Source organism: Salminus brasiliensis, chromosome 7 (assembly GCF_030463535.1).
Source record: "Salminus brasiliensis chromosome 7, fSalBra1.hap2, whole genome shotgun sequence".
Lineage (NCBI taxonomy): Eukaryota > Metazoa > Chordata > Actinopteri > Characiformes > Bryconidae > Salminus > Salminus brasiliensis.
The window spans coordinates 6,241,724-6,260,903 of NC_132884.1; the positions used below are offsets into that span (position 1 = coordinate 6,241,724).

At 41.3% G+C, this 19,180-nt stretch overlaps 2 protein-coding genes across 4 annotated transcripts; both read right to left on the minus strand.

Moving 5' to 3' along the window:
* Positions 1-241: 241 nt before the first annotated feature.
* On the minus strand, positions 242-9,853 carry itm2ba (integral membrane protein 2Ba). Of its 2 annotated transcripts, none has more exons than XM_072683573.1 (6): positions 9,722-9,853; positions 3,987-4,118; positions 3,448-3,690; positions 3,160-3,270; positions 2,787-2,937; positions 242-1,719 (listed from the first exon to the last, which is right to left on the minus strand). In XM_072683573.1, exons 1-6 carry the CDS (start codon positions 9,806-9,808, stop codon positions 1,631-1,633), a joined length of 813 nt encoding a protein of 270 aa, XP_072539674.1. In that variant the 5' UTR covers positions 9,809-9,853; the 3' UTR covers positions 242-1,630. The 2 variants fall into 2 exon arrangements, with proteins under 2 accessions (XP_072539674.1, XP_072539675.1); XM_072683574.1 differs by having other exon boundaries at positions 3,448-3,651; positions 9,722-9,852.
* A 1,772-nt stretch (positions 9,854-11,625) lies between these two features.
* On the minus strand, positions 11,626-16,872 carry nudt15 (nudix (nucleoside diphosphate linked moiety X)-type motif 15). 2 transcript variants are annotated; one of them, XR_011979885.1, is made up of 5 exons: positions 16,689-16,872; positions 16,417-16,587; positions 13,897-14,093; positions 12,080-12,545; positions 11,626-12,025 (listed from the first exon to the last, which is right to left on the minus strand). XR_011979885.1 is itself a non-coding variant. In XM_072682869.1 (4 exons), exons 1-4 carry the CDS (start codon positions 16,727-16,729, stop codon positions 12,427-12,429), a joined length of 528 nt encoding a protein of 175 aa, XP_072538970.1. In that variant the 5' UTR covers positions 16,730-16,872; the 3' UTR covers positions 11,626-12,426. The 2 variants fall into 2 exon arrangements, 1 of the variants encoding a protein (XP_072538970.1); XM_072682869.1 differs by having other exon boundaries at positions 11,626-12,545.
* Between the last annotated feature and the right edge of the window lie 2,308 nt (positions 16,873-19,180).

Below are 19,180 nucleotides of genomic sequence, written 5' to 3' on the forward strand. Positions count from 1 at the left end.
CCCACAAACTATTTAAAGAACTGATGAGACAAACCAAACAAGAGCAGAAGTCAACACGCATTCAATTTGATTTCCCCTCTCCAACTGCTCACAATAAGCGGCGGTGCCTACAGCTGCGTCTTTAACATGGCCAACAGCCCTCGACATGGGTAAACACCTTTACGACAGCGACTCCAGGACAAAGGAAAGAAAATCTGTCGGCACAACACTGTGTTCTCTAAAGAAACAAATAAGAGAGAGGTTCAGAGTGGTTCAAGTTTTATTGTGTTAATCCTTTAACATGTAATCTTGTGTGTTACGTACTGTTATACACATTATATTGGTCAATACAACTTGAGTTCAACAGTTATAGACATTTGTGGTAGAATTGAGATATAAACCTTTACACATTCAACATACGCGCTCTGAAGTATTGCTTGATATTTCTGCATCGCCACAAAACTATGAAATTTCAATGGTCTTTTACCTTTTGAATCTGATATAGGCAGATCAGCCACAACATTAAAACCCACTGACAGCTGATCATCTGGTTACAAGAGCACCCGTCAAGGGGTGGGATCAGGGAGTGAGTGGTCAGTTCTGAATCTGAGCCACCTTAACAGCTAGATGACTGGGTCAGAACATCTCCAAAACAACAGACAGGTCTTGTGGGGTATGCCCTAGTTAGTACCTACCACAAGCGCTCCAGGGCTTAGTGAACATAACTGCTCAGGTATACTTGTGCGATCTATGGAGGCCCTCACAATACCTCTCGAATTCAAGGATCTGCTGCTAGATAACCTCCAGATACCACAAGACCGCTAAAGGTGTCGAGCCCAGGGCTGAGCTGTTTCGGTGGCGCAAAGAGAACCTACACAATATTAGGCAGGTGGTTTTAATGTTATGGCAGATCAGTGCATCTTAAAGCAGTTTACGCCTAGACCTAAATGTATGTTTATCACGATGTCTAAAGTAAGTGTTTGAGCACCGGTTTAATAGTTTAACCAGTTTAAAAAAACAAAAAAAGAACCTTCTAGACTATGTATATCCAATACAAAAATTTGTATAGTCCATTAATGGCTATGTCCTACATAACTGTAATCTAATAGCTTCCAGTGTATAATATGGTGATTTAGGCTGTGACAGAACTTCACAGTTTAAACAAAGACAAAACAGCAATTGTATTGCCTCTTTATCAAACATACTTTAACAAACATTCTTTACATTCCATGTTCATGAGAATTTGCTTCAAATCTCATGTCCAAACATCTGTTCTCCTTTACGAAAGCTGGCAAACAAAGTAAAACTACTGAAACGTTCGAACAAAAGAAAAACAAAAACTACTTTGCAAAAAGCCAAACGGGGAGATCTCAATCCACTCTAAAAGGGAAACAGAAAGGGTCTTAGACTTACGTTTTAAACACACCACTTCCGTAAGGGCTTTTAGTCTCGTTCTTTCTTACGTTGCTTCATCTTCCATCTTCGCTGTACACAAAAAAAGGACACAAAGCAGAAGACCACCACACATGGGAAACAGGAAGAGCTTTAAAAGGAAAGAAGTAGGGGTGGGTGGGGGCCCCATTGAATCACTGCACTCAAGTGGAATTCGTCAGAAGTGGTTTGTGATGCTTCTGGCATGAGTGCCGTTGCTCTACGGCTCACAGATCAGGGTCTCCACCACAAACTTGTTCTCGAAGTGGCGAATCTTGTGACAGTTGACCGCCTCACGTTTCTGAATGCCTGTTAAAAACAGATGAGGAGAGGGAACAGTGTTTAGGGTGGGTTTAAAAAAGGGTAGCATAAAGATTTAAGCCACGTTTCATCAACATTCCTTATTTACACAAAATTGGCAGTCCCTACCTTGGTAGACTTACCATGTACCTACACTCACCGGCTGTTTTATCAACTACACATACCATACGAACCACAAGACACTTTGTAGATTACTGGCTGCAGCTCATCTGTTGTTGCTCAGCATGTGCACAGCATCAGCCACTCTCTACCCAGTCAATCAGTGAAAACAGACCAGCTACTGGACTCAATATAAAATCTCAGAGGTACATAATTTTCCATGCCTGGAATTAATATCAAGTAAAATCTAAAGTCTTTTCTCATTTCACTTCCCATGGTTGATCCTGACACTACAATCTGTACATAAAGGGGGCAGCTGTGGACTAAACATTAACAGGGATCCAGCCCTTGAAAGGACAACATTTTCCATGACTTCCAAACAATGAGTATACTAAAGGCCAACTCCTGGTTACTGAATGAAATATTCTTAAAAGACCTATAACCGTACTACTACTCACACATTTTATATTAGGTCTGTCTGTAAATCCTTCAGGGTCCCAAATATGAGCCTTGTCTAATATTTCCAGTATTGACACCTCTAGCAATGTTCTCATTTTCCAGGAGCTGTGAAACAAGTCTCTTCATTTCCAGGTTTTTCAGATTTTCTAGAAGTACTGGGAACCCTGAGTTCGAGAAGCTGGCTAAGGTCTGAAGATCTAAAAGCCAGAAGGACATTCCTTTCTCCAACAACATTCACAGCTGAGGTGCCCTTGAGCAAGGCACCTAACTTCAAACTGCTCCCCTGCACTGCATGGTGGCTGTGTGTTTGTGCACACTGCCCCTGTGAATGTAGTGTGTGGGTATATAGTGATGATGTATGGCGTAGATGAGTGTACAGTGTGTCTGCGGGTCTGGAGAAGATCAGAACTTTAAACAGGGCGGTAGAGTTGGTTGTGATAACCAAACGTCTCCCTAAGCAGTGATCTCCAAGAGAGCGTGTGTCTGTACTCACTCACCTGGTACGGTGCTCCTGCGCTGTAGTCTGTACGTGTCTCTGCCTCTGCACAGACTATAGATAAAGTAGCCCAGCTGCTCCACATGCTCCACCTTCTCTGTGACAACCATTTGCTCGTGCACCAGGTAAGACTGTGGCAAGTATGTGCCAGCCTGCACATAAACAAAGTCACATGTTGACCGGTTACAATAATGGCTAGGACTAAACTCACAGGAAAAACCACCGGCATAGCTACAGAGCTTTTGATACTCTTCCAAATGCATATGTGTTGGGAACGCTTGGACAGAGTCACGCTCCAAATCCGGCCAGCATCATTATAAAGGATGAGCTTTCTTTTGGCTGTTTGGCCTTGCTCCCTCTGTTGCCACAGTTACCTTGATGTTGACAAGCAGCTCCAGGAAGTCCTTGGGGGGCATGACGATGGAGGTATTGAGAGAGATGACATAGCACTTATTCAGACTCAGATCCAGATAGGCAGTCAGTTTCTATAGGGACAAAAGAACACGAGGGGGTGAGAGAGAGACACACTGTGTATCCCACATACACAATGCAAGGTCATAGTTTGCATGATTCTCTAGCATCCTTCACATTTAGTTGGTTTTCTGCTCCAACACGGCATCTAGTAGAACAAGTGAAAACCATGTGAAAATGCACACTCTCACCTTGTTGAAGTCATGAACGATGTCGGCGGGATCACTGTCGCTAAACTCAGGCACTGGAACATGGATGAGCTCCACTTTGTCCTCAGTCAGGATCCTGACGCGTTCATCCACCCGCTTGTCCGAGACTGGAGTGTCCTCTGCGCTGTCTCGCATCATGTAGCGGTCCTCATGATAGTTTACCCCACAGAAGTACGTGTTCCGCTCCTGAACAACAGCGTCAACTTTAGCAGTGGCCACCACATTCTGTGGGGAAAAGAGTTCCTAAGACCCTCTGATTAACCCCTGGAAGTCGTAGTTACCACCAGTGACAGCAGACACATGGTGTACCTCACTGCTGTTTACCCTCTCCTTTGTATCTCATGAGAAATTTTCTTAATGATCAATTCACAATTTTTAAACGTTTGCATGTAAAACTTATACAGAAGATTTATTTTTTATTTTTATTACTGTACTACTACAGCTGAACATCCAAGAAAAGCTCCAGCTTGTGTGTGCGGGTGGGGTATGTTCAGGTGTGTGTTTGGAGCATTCTTCCTCACCTCTAGGATGTAATACCTGTACAGGTAAGCTCCACCGACCACCACACCAGACAGCATGAGAGCCAGACCCAGACACATGCACCAGCACCAGGCCCGGGACTGCTGCCTTACCCGCAGAATCTCCTCCACATCCTACACAGAGACGCAAAGGGAGAGAGAAGTCAAAAGGCTGTGGCAACAGAGTGGACCTCTCATAATGTAAAGAACCACAGTATATAGAAAGCTACAACGTGAACACGGTCCAATCAGTGTTTTCAGGGCTGATAGAGATTGCTGATCGTCTTTCAACTTAACTGGCCGATGCCCGATGTTTGTGGTTTGTCCCACATTCACAATGCAGGGTCATTGTTTGCATGATTCTCTAGTATCTTTAACATTTTAGTGGTTTCCTGCTCGAACGCACAATCTTTAGCTCAGGAAGAGGTTGTACATGCTTGCCTGGCCAGGGAATTGGACTATAGTCTGCCACAGGGATGTCTAAAGTTAATGTTAGCATATCTGTAGTACAGAGAATCCAGATAATTTACAGGTAATACAGTAATATTAATACCGTAATTTCACAAGCTCTCGTGTCACCTTGAAACTGTATACCGCTGTGTAGTATTCTGGGGACTGATTAGCATATTTTCAGCTCATGAAATGATGGTAGACTGGATGAGTACAAGGTGCCTGCGTTTTTGGGTGTGAGCATGTGTGGAAACCTATTGCTATAACATGCTAACATTTATCTATACTGCTTAATTAAAACAGTACAGACCAAATTGTGAAGTCCACACCCCGGTACGAACCAAACTGTGACTTTTGTGTACCATTACAGTCCTACTAGGCAGACTACACATCATCTTTCTTATTTGACATCAATTTAACAGCTCGGAGGGAGTTTCCTGACAGATGGTTGTGCTGCAGTTAGCAGTCAGCGTCAACCACAAAAATACTGCCCTGAGCACATAAGCCTGAAATTCATTTGTTTTTATCGTAGAACTGCGTACAGTGCAGAAGAGCTGTTAAAATCCAACCACTGATCACCAGACAATAATTCAAATGAGCTCATATGGATTGCCCCATACTGGAATGAGACCAAAAGTGAGAAGACAGAAATGATCAGTGGACTGACCCACTCAGACTGAAAGTGCATTATTGTTGACTTCCTTTTTCAGTAGGACATCATGTACTTTTTTTTTCAGGAGTTGCTTTCTGCTTCATGCCATTACGGCAGTCCCGAGTGACCATCAGGGTGGCTATTTTTAAAGCAATAATTCAAGACGAGCCATGGGCAAGGCAAAGAGCAAAGCAGTTTAATAATAATAAAAAGATGTCTTAGACTTCTGTGTTTTTATGAGTAACTACCTCAAGCAGGCTGCTGGTTGCCATGATTCCAATGATGTTAAAAAAAACACCAAGGCAGTACACCATACTCTGGCTATAATTACTACAGACCATAAACACAATCAAATCACACACCTTCCTGTCCGATTTTTACCACAAATCGGACCACGTCAATTCTGGAGGGAAACTGTTGGCATATAAATTGCATCCATGCATGGTGCATCACTGTCTGTGCAGCCAGTCTAAAACACGGCCGTTCTTGGCGATCGTTACCACCCATTTGCAGTAAAAGCACCGTCGTCGTTTTATATAACCACAAAAGACAATACAAGCCCGGACTGAGCAAACAGAGATTGCGCAGGAGCTGGGGCATGATGATGCCAGATCCCAGGAGTATTTGTCCTTGATCTCCTGTAGGAACAAATATCTAGGAACCAAATAAAGGGCACCGCTTCACAGCAGTGGGCATACGCCTGCAGTACCCTGCCCAGTTCTCACTGGTTATCGGCACATCCCTTAACTCCTAATTTGCATCAAGTTAAACTGTGCTCAACTTGGCTGTGCGACGACTCTGCACATTTTGCCTCGCCAGCGGTTGCGGTGCCAACTGTTGCCAGCTCTCACTGAAACTTAATTAAAAGTCCCCCGACTGGTGTGAACGCAGGGTTAGGCAGGGCTGTGCTGGAAGATGCTGAAATGAAGGGTTATAGTAAGCATTGTGGTAAGCTGCGCCTGACCACAACCCATTCTCACACTTAACAGCTTGCTTGCTTGTTAAAACAACTAACTAAAACAACCTACTCTACAGAAAGTTACAATCTTAAAAAGGAAGGTTCTTTAAAGGATTCTTCGAGCGATGCTACAGAAGAACCACTTTTGGTTGTTAGTGTTAGTTAGCGAGATAATCTGCTCACCACAGAACAAATTCAAGTCTAGCTGAATAATGACTCCAACTAAGTGACTGGTGATGGACAAACACAAAGCTAAAATTAACAACCACATCCTTTGGTTTTGGATCTGTAGCTCACTTTGCTTAGCTACCGATTTCTTAGAGGAACTGTGAACAGTCGGACAAAGGGCATTCTAGTCCACGCTACACAGCTGTTCTTGTACCTAACTCTGTCTCAGTTTCTGTAAATGAGATTTATGCATTCACTAACTTTCCTGTTTCAAAGTGTTTACAGAAAAGTGTCTTTGTCTTTGTCCGCGTGAACGCAGCATGTGTTTTTGAGTCGAGCATGTGAACGTTCGGTTTAGATGACGCTTGGGTGGGGCTGCCATGTTTTACACAAAAGCCTTGTGAGAAAAGGATGCTGGGTGACTTCCAAGAACCCCCTACTGCCCCGCTCCCCCCCAAGAGACGGGAAAAAACACAGAACAACATCTTGATGGACACGACAAAACATCTGTGCGGCTAAACTTAGTAGCAGGACAACTCAAGGAACCATTTGAGGCATTTTAAGCTCTTTGCTTGGTTAAATGGTTCTTTGCATTGGTGTAAAACCCAAAAAACAGAGTTGGTTCTTTATAGAATCCTTAAGAAAGTGTGTTTATATATCCCGAAAAACGGGTTCTACTAACGTAAATACTATCGTAAAATGAAACCTGGACCTCCCAAAGGCCACAAACTAATAAAAACAAGCTGAAGGCGGAAAACGCTGAGGTAACACAGGTGTGTTTACAGACGTAAAGCCTGAGGGAGCCGCCCTGACGCTCTCTCCCCTGATAATGATGCAATTCTAGATTGGAAGAGTATCACTGCTTTCCTTGCCCTGGGAAAGGCAGCCTATCTTGAGGCAAGTTTCAAATAACAGTTTCTGGAAATGTTTAATCCACACAACCTTCCCCATTACCCCAAAATGTAGTCAATCAACCAACACAATTTGGGTGTCTGATCTTGGCTTCTTCTATTTTAAAGGAAGTTTATACTGAAATCCGAACATGAACCGACGATCACTAGAATCGCTGTTAATGCCAGGTGTGAACAGGCTCCAAGTAATCAAACAGACATGCGTGGGTGGTTTCAGGTATTGTAGAACATTATACTATAATGTATAATCTGACAGCCTGATTTTTGACCATTCTGGAGAAGAGCGTGGTAAGAATATATGTTTGTTTGGTTTAATGCACACGCTTCTTTAGTTTACAACGGGAGATGCTAGGCTAATGTTGCCAACAAAAAAATGTAACCTACATTATTACCAGTGTAATGCCTGGCTTTGGTTGCTCCAGCTGGCCCTACCAGTGAGTTAATTTTAACTGTAAACCGCTCTGCATGAAACAAGTTATTGGTGACGGTCCAGTGTTAGTAACATTAGACTAGCATCTGAGATATCAGACATGTCCTGACTGATCCACCGTGCTTAGCGTAGGTAATAAATTTTAGTTCATTTAATTTTTTGACAAACGTTTCTTTTAAGAAACCAAAGCCTGGACTGAACCTGAAGTCGGCCGTTCTTATAGGGTCCACACTTGAGAGCTTTTCAACATGTGACCACAAACCAGCAGTTTGATGAAAAGCACATTTTTTTCCAACCTGGAAAAGGAAACAGCAGCGAAAATTAAAATTCAATCCGCTGAACTGTTTCACGCGGCTTGACTGATCAGGCCCGAATACACCTTCTGATAAACCTGTTTTGTAATCCTGCTTCGTACCTTCCTTCCTTAAATCTCCACCCAAACCAGGGTGGTGGTAAGAGTTTCACCCGTTCTTCCATTCACTTCCTCCCGCTCTCTCTCCCTCTCTCTCTTTTTCTCTCTCTCTCCCTCTCTCTCTCTCTTTCCCTCTCTCTCTCTCTCTCTCTCTCCCTTTTTCTCTCCCCCCCTTCTCTCTCACACACACACAAGCTTAGGCCCAACAGAGCCAGTCTTTGTTGAAACGAGTATAACTGGTTGGACACTGTGAGAAGCGGTGGATGGAAAAAGGGGGGGGGGGGGGGGGGGGGGGTGTCTACACTTTAAAGGACCAGCACCAGCCAGACAGACTCAGTCAGGCTTTGATCACCTGTATGACAGCAAGCCAAGAGACAGTCCATAACACTTCATCAGAACCAGACCACCCCCCACCACACACACACACACACACACACACACACACACACACACACACCCTGTTTTGTGTGCTTATCTAACAGGGAATCAGTGATGGCACAGCACAGCTATACAATCCTTTCAACCAATGACTGGTTTCTATATATATATATATATATATATATATATATATATATATATATATATATATATATATATATATGTGTGTGTGTGTGAGATTCATTTACTGCTCATTTCCACTTGCTTCCCTTTTTCGCTCGGGTTATTTGGAGCAGGCGGTGTCGTAGAAATCTGCCAGCTTTCCAGTTCACTGCTCTGAATCTGTATTTCATTAATATTTCACAATATTTCAGCGTGAAGATGCCAAACTGGGCCACCCAACACTGACTCATCATCATCATCATCAGCAGCAGATTTCAGAGCAGGTTTGGCTGCATCTTTACTCCAGACTCGCCCACAGTCTGGCACCTCGGCTCTCTAAACGTAAATAAGCACTGAGCAAAGGCTCAAAGCCATCCAATACAAGGGTGTGTGTGGTCGAAAACACACGATTCACGGTCAGATTTAGAGTCAGTCTACAAACAACAACAACATTATTATTATTATTATTATTATTGCCTAATCTCATACTTTTTTCGATTAGCAGGGGTCTGGATGAATGCCAGCAAGACAGAACCCCCTTAAATTATTATTATTATTATTATTATTATTATTATTAACTCAAGCCAGTCTTGAGGGTCTTCTGTGCCCTGCAGTTTCTGAAGCCAGCCACCCCTCCATCCACCCCCCGCCCCAAACGCTCCGCCTGCCTTCGTGTCCAGGCGCCGAGCTTGTTCATGGAGTTTACATGAGCTCCAAAACTCACAGAATGTGGGAGGAAATGTCTAAAACATGTCAAAAATGTCTAAAACTATTTCTAAACACTCCTAGCCCCGAAGTTTTAGAGTAACTGCTCATATCTGGAGCTACTTCTTACACTTTCGGTCTTGAGGTATAGCTAAAAGCCGTTGCCGCTAGCTAAGCTAAGCTAAGCTAGCCATCTATCCAACTTGACCAAACTCGAAAACAAACCCTTTCAGCGGCTCCGTTTGGCCATTTCTTGTAAAACAAATGAGTCAAAACACGAATAGACTCTTACTTAAGTCAAATTAAAAGTAAAAGTCGAAGTGTGTCGTTGTTAAAAACGGAATCTGACCGAGAATGCCAGCCAAGAAGTGACCGACCTCCTTGGCTCAGTAGGTTAGCTATAGTTAGCTAGCTAGCAGTTCCCTAGTTAACCTATTATATCTGGCTATAGCTAGCTAACGTTCCCCCTCCGCCGACACAGCAGGTCAGACTGGCTGCCGTTGTGAACTCACCCCTTCTTGAGGAATCAGCACTTCATCCTTTTCGTCTTTCTTCGCGTCCTTTTGGCCCAGAGACGAGTTGAACGCGAGTTTAACCATGGCTGACTGTGGCTGACTGTGTCGAAAATGTGACGCATTTAGACAAACACGGCGGAGCAGCGCGCCGGTCAGCCGACAGGGGGCGCGTCTACCCGTCACAACAAAACAAGCATGTGTCCAGAAGTTTGTGGACACCCCTTCTGCACCCAGTGCTGACACACACACACACACACACACACACAGCTTGTCTAGATCCTGTGGAGCAGTACTGCCAATAGAGTAGGACCTATTATTGGCACCATGCTGCCTAATGCTAGAAGGCCGTGGAGCAGTGGAACTGGGTTTGGTGCTCCATCCAATACTTATGGGATATGGGGGGGTGATGAGGTGGGGTGGTGATCATCCAACATCCTAAACTTACTCAACTTTCTTATTGCTAAATATAATCAAATCCTCACAGCAATGCTCCAAAATATAAGTCAGACGGCTTCTATGGAGAGTAGTTATTCCTACAAATGAAGGATGAACTCTCTAGCTAAATAAACCCTTGAATTTAGAGGAAATGACGAATGAACAGGTGTCCCAATACTTTGGTAAATATAGTGTAGGTTGATTCTTGTGTTTTGGACACTTAAAAAAGTTCAGATTAGTTCAGATTTTGTAAGTGAGGAAAAGAGAAGAATTTATAATTGAAGAATAAAATAATGGTGGTCATCATAACTTGATTATGATTATGTTGTTAACTAACACACCCAACCTTAAAATTAAAGGAGAAGTCTACCAAGTCTTCAAAATTCTTGTATAATTAAACTGTTATTAACTAAGTCATTCAGTGTTTTTTGTTGTGTGCACTGTACAGAAACCTACCCACTCACATTTCTTTATAGTGGTGGTGAAAATAACCAGAGGTCATGTGTTTTTATAAAGTGAACATTGCCACTGAAAAGTATCATTTACACCAAAATCTTCAGGCACTTCAGGCATTTAGAGGCATTTCTTGCTCATGGGCTCCCCCTACAAATGGAAAGTGTAATTCACAGATTGAGCTGCCACTAAAGGACACATTTTTCTGGACAAGCTTGGAGATCCAGAACCATCACTGAAAGTGAAAGAAAGCAGTCAGACTGGGTTCGATTCCCAGTCTGACTGCTGCTCTACACCAATAAGACTCCCAACACTATACAGGCCCGCCTCTGTAATACGAGTAACCGTTTAAGTCACTCTGGATGAGGGCATCAGCTCAATGCCATAAATGTAAATGTTGTTCTGCCCGCTGAAGGATCTTCTAATAATATCTCTATTATATATGATAGTGCATGTATATGTAAATGAATGTGTATCTTGGGTCTGTTGTAATAAAGACCTGACCCAAGTGCTATCTTAGTACCTAATGTATTATAATACAGATTCCCTACCTTATTACCTCATGTTTTACTCAGAATATGGTGTATTTTGGGTTTCAGCCATGGTTTATCTACTGTAAACCCTTATGAAAAGTAAGATTCATAAAGTACATTATGGCAGTAAAAGGTAACATGCATAATGCATAATGAATAATGAATATTGGATAATGGCTCCCAACCACTCCACAATGCAGTGATGAGACAAAGGAACACATTCAGTGCAAGACTTATTCCCCCGAAATGACCACAGAGCGCTACTGGAGGTCATTTCTACCTGTGGACATCAAACTCTATAACTCCTCCCTCAGTGTGAGACACTAGGGTTCATCTGTGCAATACTTTAATTATACTGTAATGTGCAATAATAATAAAAGTACTGTAATTTAATGTGTGCAATAATTTCCCGTATTTATTATCTAAGATATTACCACTATGCCACTTTACTATATTAATATAATTTATAAACATGTACATATTTATTTTCTCTCTCTTTGTTCTAAATTTTATGTTTATTTTATAGAGAGTTTATTTTTACACAAACCGTTGCAACTGTAACATCTGGAATTTCCCTCCTTGAATCAATAACGTATTTCTGAGTCTGATTCATAAAACTTTATAGTGAATGTGAAACTCTGAAGAGCCACTGAAGAGGGCCAAAAATAATTAAAAAAAAAACATAACCATCACTGTATCTGCTGAAAACATGCCCACTTGCCTCCCTAAGCAGAGCTGCATAAGAGGCTTAAGCAAGGAAATCTGTTTTTCTCCTGGTGATGTATCTTGAAGGCAGGGTAAACCTTTGACAAACTACAAACTTGCCAGCTAGCTAATGCAGATATCCAGACAGCTAATATCACATCTGTAATAAATTAGCCTACAGATAGGGCTACTTATCTGTAGGCTAATTTAATACAGATTTGATATTAGCTTACAGATAAGTAGCCATGCTAGCCGTCAGGGCTGGTTGGGCACCAACTGGGTTGCCAATGATTGTATTGCTTTTAGCCTAATTCATGCTGGATACTACAATGAGACAATACTGATGGATAAAGACACAAACGGTTACAAAATCTTGTCACTGCACTTGCCCTTGCCAGTGGACGCCACCTGTTTCTCAACCCAATTCCACACACAGTCTTCTTTTTGTTTGGGAACTCAAAGCCACGCTTCACGCGCCTCAAGTTTTATTCCAGTTGTTGAAGCCAGAGAAAGCAGCTGCGGCGTTTGTTGAAAGGGCAGTTCTTCTCACCATGAAGTAAACACAGAGTCTCCTGATTAGATTAAATCTTTGCCTCTATTTCTGAATGGCTGGAATCCCTGCTGTCTCAAATTCGCCAGAGGCCAGAAAAGTTGCTCCTCCGGTGGAAAGTCCTCCCACATTTTCCACGTCCACCCTGAACGTAAAACAGATCAAAACAGATATCACCAGAAGAAAAGTCAGTATGGATACCACGATACACAACACTCAACACACGCTACACTCCTAATTGTAGAAAAATCAATCAGCCAAGGCATGACTGGTCTCAAAAATTTGCTTCTTTAGTTTACAATGGGAGATGCTCGGCTAACGCTGGTAACAAAGATTAAAATCACTGTGATTACGAAAAGGGTAGGATTACTTTAGTCTGTAAACACCAAAATAAACTTCTCACCAGAGCTGAATGCTGGGGCAGGCATTCAGAGTATGTTCTCAGTTTAGCTTAAATGGTTAAACAAGTTGGGAAGTGTAATTCACTCCTTGAGCCACCACTAAACAACGCATTTTTCTGGACAAGCTGCTATTTTAAGGTTAAAAAGTTACATAATGTAGCTTTAAATTTGCTGCAGATGTCTGGTTTCCTTCACCATCTTTGTAAATAATTCTGATGTTTCTTTGTGTCCATAAATACATACATTTTTCACCTCTCTCTGGCGAGAGGTCATTCTATTAAATCCCTATTACACAAATCCATGCATGCTAGTGCATGTATATGTAAGAGTGCTATTTTAGTATCTAATGAATTTCATTTACAAAAGGAGATGCTGGGCCAACGCTGCTAACAAACATCGGACTTATCACTAATATCATCTCTGTAAATAAATATTTTTTAAAAAAGGTCTCTCGAACCTCTCACATCCAGATCTTCCTTTGTTTGGTGGAGGCAAATCACTGTGATTAAGAAAATGGTAAGACTTACTTAGTCTGTAAACACCAAAATAACCTTCTCACCAGAGCTAAATGGTGGGGCAGTCATTCAGAGTAAGTTCTAATTTTAGCTTAAATGGGTAAATAAGGTCTATATATGATGTTTCTCTAAAATATCTAGTATAGTATATCTATCTATCTATCTATCTATATATATATATATAAATAATATAATATATATAATATAATAATATAAATAATTTTTTTAATGTTTTTTTTGTTTATGTAGCTTTTTGATAGATTTTTGAGTTTGTACATAGATGAGATTGGTGACAGTGCATTGTGTTTTTTTTTTATTTTATTTTTTTTAGCAATGTTAGCCTAGCATCTCCTGATCTAAACTAAAAAAGCGAACCTGGCTGATCGATTCATCTGGGGAAAATTATAAATGATGTTGACGTTTTTTTCAACAAACTAGTCCTTTAACCAATGTGTTGAGGCTCATGGTGTTAGCAGAATGAAATGAGCACATTTAGGGGCATTTTGATGACCATTTGCAGAACGATAGGTCAGATATGTTCTACCTCAAGACTTTCCCCAAACTATACACATGCATTTACCTTCATTTTTCTCGGGTTCCACATTTACAGGCTCGGACGAGAAGGCCCTGTCCACTTCTCCTCGCATGAAGATTGTAACGTAGTGATAGTTTTCCTCTAGCTTGACGGAGTTCACCACAGAGGCGTAGCGGATGTTCTTCAGCCGCAGACCGGCCTCCTCCATCACCTCTCTCTGTGCGCACTCCTCCCATGTCTCTCTACACGAAATACACACAAATCTCAGCTGGAGACAAACATCCCAGATTAGAGAGGAAGATCTGTGGCTTTTTTAGGTCACTTGGCTAAAAAGTGAAAAGCCAGTATGATGAGGTGCTCGGCTGTCCTGTGTAGAACTGTGGCATAACAGTCATGTCGACTGTACGGATGGAACGAATCACTGGAACGTACTGTTGATGGATCAGACATCTTATTAGCAGTGAACTTTTACATTAGCATTTACATGAGCTAACAGTGGTCAATGTTGGATGTTGTACTTCTTATTTATTTATATAATTGGGTTATATTATGTATATTGTAGCTGTATTTATTAATATAGCTGTATTTATAGGCAGGTTTACTGTTTCCTATTTGCCACTTGTTATTACTATTTTAAGTGCCTTTATTATGCTGCTCTCTTGTTTGATTTTGCTGCTGTAAAAACTGACTTTCCCGTGGGATAAATAAAGCGATCGATCTATCTATCTATCTATCTATCTATCTATCCATATATCATTCTGTCTATCTATCTATCTATCCATATATCATTCTGTCTATCTATCTATCTATCCATATATCATTCTGTCTATCTATCTATCTATCCATATATCATTCTGTCTATCTATCTATCTATCCATATATCATTCTGTCTATCTATCTATCTATCTATCTATCTATCCATATATCATTCTGTCTATCTATCTATCTATCTATCCATATATCATTCTGTCTATCTATCTATCTATCCATATATCATTCTGTCTGTCTGTCTGTCTGTCTGTCTATCTATCTATCTATCGATCTATCTATCTATCTATGTTGACTCATTCAGAAAACTCAACAGAGCAAAATCAAACTTGGTAAATATACCCGAACCACAGGCCTAAGCTCAGGAAAGAGGTTACTGTTACCTTGGAAACCAAGCTCTAATACTAATGTTAATGCTAATACCAAGAAGACCCACAGAACGAGCCCTGCTTTAACAATAAGGTTTAAGAAAATATAAAATCCTGTGTATATCTGACTGCATGGCCAAGATCTATAGGCTGTATAACCATCTCTTATAGCTTAAAGCAGCATTATGTAACATTAAACCTTAAACTAGCAGCTTCAAAATCATTGTGAGGCTCCACTGACCTGTAATATGGAAAGTAGTGCCGCAATTTTTACTACTGAAGGGTTCGCCTGCTGCTAACTGCACTGTGTAACTGTGATAACGTGGGCAGGAAAACGCTCACAAGGACTTTAGGATCTTTATCATTACTCTACCGCCTCAGTCCACATGCTTCTTTCACTTTCAGTGACGGTTCTGCATCTCTCAGCTCATTATAGCTCATTTTCCAGAAATGCAAAAATGCAACTGTCCCTTAGTTAACGATCTTTGTGCATGGAGGCTTTTGGGAAACCTAGTCCTAATAGGCTGTAAAGACATTTATTCATTAGTTATTGTGAGAACGCAGAGATGTGGATCTGTTGTCTGTGTTGGGGAGCAATGTGGGTTCAAGATTTTAAATCTGGAGCAGATCCAGTGATTAAATATCATGAGGTATAAGTTCAGAGTGTGAATGTAGCCTAGCTGTCAGTGTAGCCAGGCTGTTATAGTCAGACCTGCCGGAGTCCTCAGACACAATCTGATACTGCCCAACATTCTCTGCTCTCCATAAAATTCCTCTCAGAACTAACCCTCTCCTTTTACCCTCTCCGAGTAAATGGCCACCCGGCCCGAGCTGCTGGAAGATTGCCCGCTGAGGTCCCCTCTACCTGCGTCAAACCAGCTGCCACCTACCGGTCCAACCAGCAGTCCCCCCACCCACCACCACCCATAGCAGACCAGCGGCACACCCTCCTACCACTGCTACCTGTCTAATGACCATGTTAAAATCTATTTTAACTATCTGCTATACCTGGTTTGGTCATTTTTATCATTAATGTTTAAATAGTTCTGACCAGACGAGGATGGGTCGGGTCCTCCCAAGGTTTCTTTCTTCCTCCAGCTCTGAGGGAGTTTTTCCTTGCCACTGTCGCCGTTGGCTTGCTCTCTGGGGGTCTTTGATTCATCATGTCTTACGTCATTTTCTTCTTTGTCTCTGTCTTTTATTAATCACTATTTATGTAAAGCTGCTTTGTGACGACAACAGTTGTAAAAAGCACTATACAAATAAATCTGACTTGACTTGACCAGCCATGATATGGAGTGGGCCCTTGGATTTGCCCCCCTGGTCCCTGCATGGTGTTAATCCAGGCCTAAAGGCCACATTTCTCATCCAGCCAATCAGAGACTGCAGACTGTAGGGCCGCTGAACCTTGAATCCATTGGTTACTCACCCAAATTCAATGTGACCTCCAGGTAACTGATAGGCACCTTTTCCAACCAGGCCCCTTCTTTTTCCTAACAGCACACACCCTGGCTGAGTGGAATCAGTGACGAGTACTCCGATGCCCACGCCGGGCCGCCTTGGGGTTGAGCTTTGAACAGCATTTGCCATTGTAGTTAACCTGAGACATAAAAAGATCATCATCTGACAGCAGAAATGTATTCAGCACTCCTCCCAGCATGCCCTGTGCCGGTCAAACCTTTAACCAAGACCAGTACTTACTGCTGCCTTCCTTCACAAAGGAATCTTCTAGTCAGTAACATGTTTACAGTGGAGACAAGTCATTGTGAAAATGGGCTCTAAAAGGCCTAGTCCTTCACTACAGAGCTTCTCTGGCTCTTATTTTAGGAAGACATGTAATCCCGTGAAGCCAGGCAGCCTGGCTGAATTCAGAAAGAAGGCCCGGCTGATGTCGGAGGCGCAGCCTACGCCTTTCACGATGAGCCGATGCGCAAATGACGTAAGGGTGCGTTCAACAGAGAGGTGATTTTCCATCTATATACATATATATATATATAAATGATGTGTTTAAATAAAATTACTTAATGAAGGACTTACTCAATCAATAAATTGTTCAAATACAGTTAACGGAGGTTCTTGTTTTTTTGTTGCAGAAATTAAGCTACAAAACAAATACAGATCTTCATAATTCAGGCATCACCTGCGTGATATCTAACAATCTAGATAAACTGGTGTTCTCAGCTCTCTTGGTTTTCAGTGATCGTGTATAAGAGCTGACAGTGTGCCACAACAAAAATATAATGATGGGATTTTATGAAAAAAAACAGCTTTTCTGAAACACGGAAGTGTGAAAGCTGCGCTGCACGGTGCTACAGGGCAAAGAAAGGGTGCTCTTGAACGCGGCCTCTGTTTGGGCGTACGCATGCGCGTCAGTTGCTGTGGTTTCCTTCAGTGACGTGAAGAGAAGTTCGATTCAGTTTTCCAAACCGACTCTTTTGAACTGGCACTTTTAATGAGTCGGATCTCACGGCGGATTCAGCCATTCATGTTCCTTCAGTGGCCCTTAAAGAAGCGGACTATCGAGCTCATACTCCCATAATGAGAATTAGGGGGATAGTTTAGACACAAGGGGGAAAGAGTGAGATAAAGGCAGAATGGTGGATATTATGTGCATGAAACGCATCGCTTGCACTGATTATTATACCTGTTTATTACAGATATGTATTTTTTTATTAAGTTAATTTAATTTAATTTTATTGTTTTTGTTCTGTTGTTTTTTTAAGAAAAAAAAATGAAAATGACTAAATTATTTATTTTTATATTTATATCCTAATTACATTAATTACATACTTTACATTTGCATGGTGAAATAACATTGCATGCTACATGGGATTTATTTATTTATTTTTTTAGACAATTTATCTGGACTTTTAAAAGCCTGAGGCATGTCACCTGTTGTGATTAGGAACTGCCTAAATCAAATAACCAAATGTCTGATAAATGTCCAGCAAATTACTTGTCTTTCCATAGGAACTTTAGCTCAGGAAATTTCCATGGAAATTTTGGGAACATTGGGTAGTTACGGGAATTTATTGGAATTAATAGGAAATATTATATAATTTAAAATAACTATACCATACACTATCATCAACATACTGTTTCTGTCTATCAATAATATATATGTTAATTAAATAAATATTATAAATAAATAAATATATATTATTTGAATAAATATATTAATTAAATATATACTATTTATGAATTGTTCATTATTAACATCAAATAAAAGAGTGTTTTCCCACGAGCTAGTGGTGAGTGTGAGGTTTCTACAAATCATCTGGACATCTGCTGTACGTGTGATGGAGGAATGAACAGTGGAGGCAGGGGGTGTGCTCTCGATACCATGTGCCTGGGATTGAGGAGCAGCTTTGCTATTCTACTGTTTTGGTATCATATCTAATCTAATCTAATCATTTTATCCAAGATTACGCTTCAGTAGATTTTTTACCAACTAAATGTAAGTTTCTCAGCTTTAGCTTCAAATGTTCCCATTTCATTCCCATTCATTTCTGCTAATTCCCATAATTACCCGTTAATTCCCAACTTTGAATTTCCGGAATATTGAAACCCTAGTACTAACACTCACCGAACGTTGGCTTCTCTAAGCAACTATCTCAAAACCGGATTGCAAATGGAAGTAACTGACACTCTCAAGGCAAGGGAAAGCTGTAAGAAGAGGCCAGGAGTTTTCAGTGTTTGTGCTTTCTACTCTGCGGCCTGTTCATAAGAAATGAGAGTTCAGGGGAACTGTGGAGGTCAACGTGATCGGGAAGACTTTGAAAACCCTCAGAGAGAACTGCTCTTATGCTGGTAAGGCAGTGAAAATGAAAACCCATAGGACTGCCAATTACCTGCATGAACGTTTAGCTAAGGGAAAAGGGTGGTGCACTGTTCCACTGTGCAGCTTTGGTTGCACAACATGGACTCTTCAAGGGAGAGTCAAAAGCAGCAGGAAACATTAACCGCAACCTATCAGAAAACACCAAGAACTGAAAGACCTTTAGCTACACAAGCTGTGATTTCTCACAAAGGGGGTGTTACTTAATCCTGACTCTGTACGGTGCCCAACATTTTGCACAGTGATGATTTTATTTATTTATTAATTGATTTATTTGTTTGTGTGTTTTGCTTGTTTGTTATGAAAGATATAATACATATAATGATTGTAACTTGATATTATAATTTTGCTCCAT

Coding starts and splice junctions, on each gene's coding strand:
- nudt15 (XM_072682869.1), bottom strand. CDS start 16,729: ATGTTACTGACTAGAAGATTCCTTTGTGAAGGAAGGCAGCA. Junction 14,094..16,416: donor GGAGGTCACATTGAATTTGG/GTGAGTAACCAA, acceptor TATTTCGTGTAG/AGAGACATGGGAGGAGTGCG. Junction 12,546..13,896: donor GGAACCCGAGAAAAATGAAG/GTAAATGCATGT, acceptor TTTTACGTTCAG/GGTGGACGTGGAAAATGTGG.
- itm2ba (XM_072683573.1), bottom strand. CDS start 9,808: ATGGTTAAACTCGCGTTCAACTCGTCTCTGGGCCAAAAGGACGCGAAG. Junction 2,938..3,159: donor AGCTGCTTGTCAACATCAAG/GTAACTGTGGCA, acceptor GTTTATGTGCAG/GCTGGCACATACTTGCCACA. Junction 1,720..2,786: donor GCGCAGGAGCACCGTACCAG/GTGAGTGAGTAC, acceptor TGTTTTTAACAG/GCATTCAGAAACGTGAGGCG.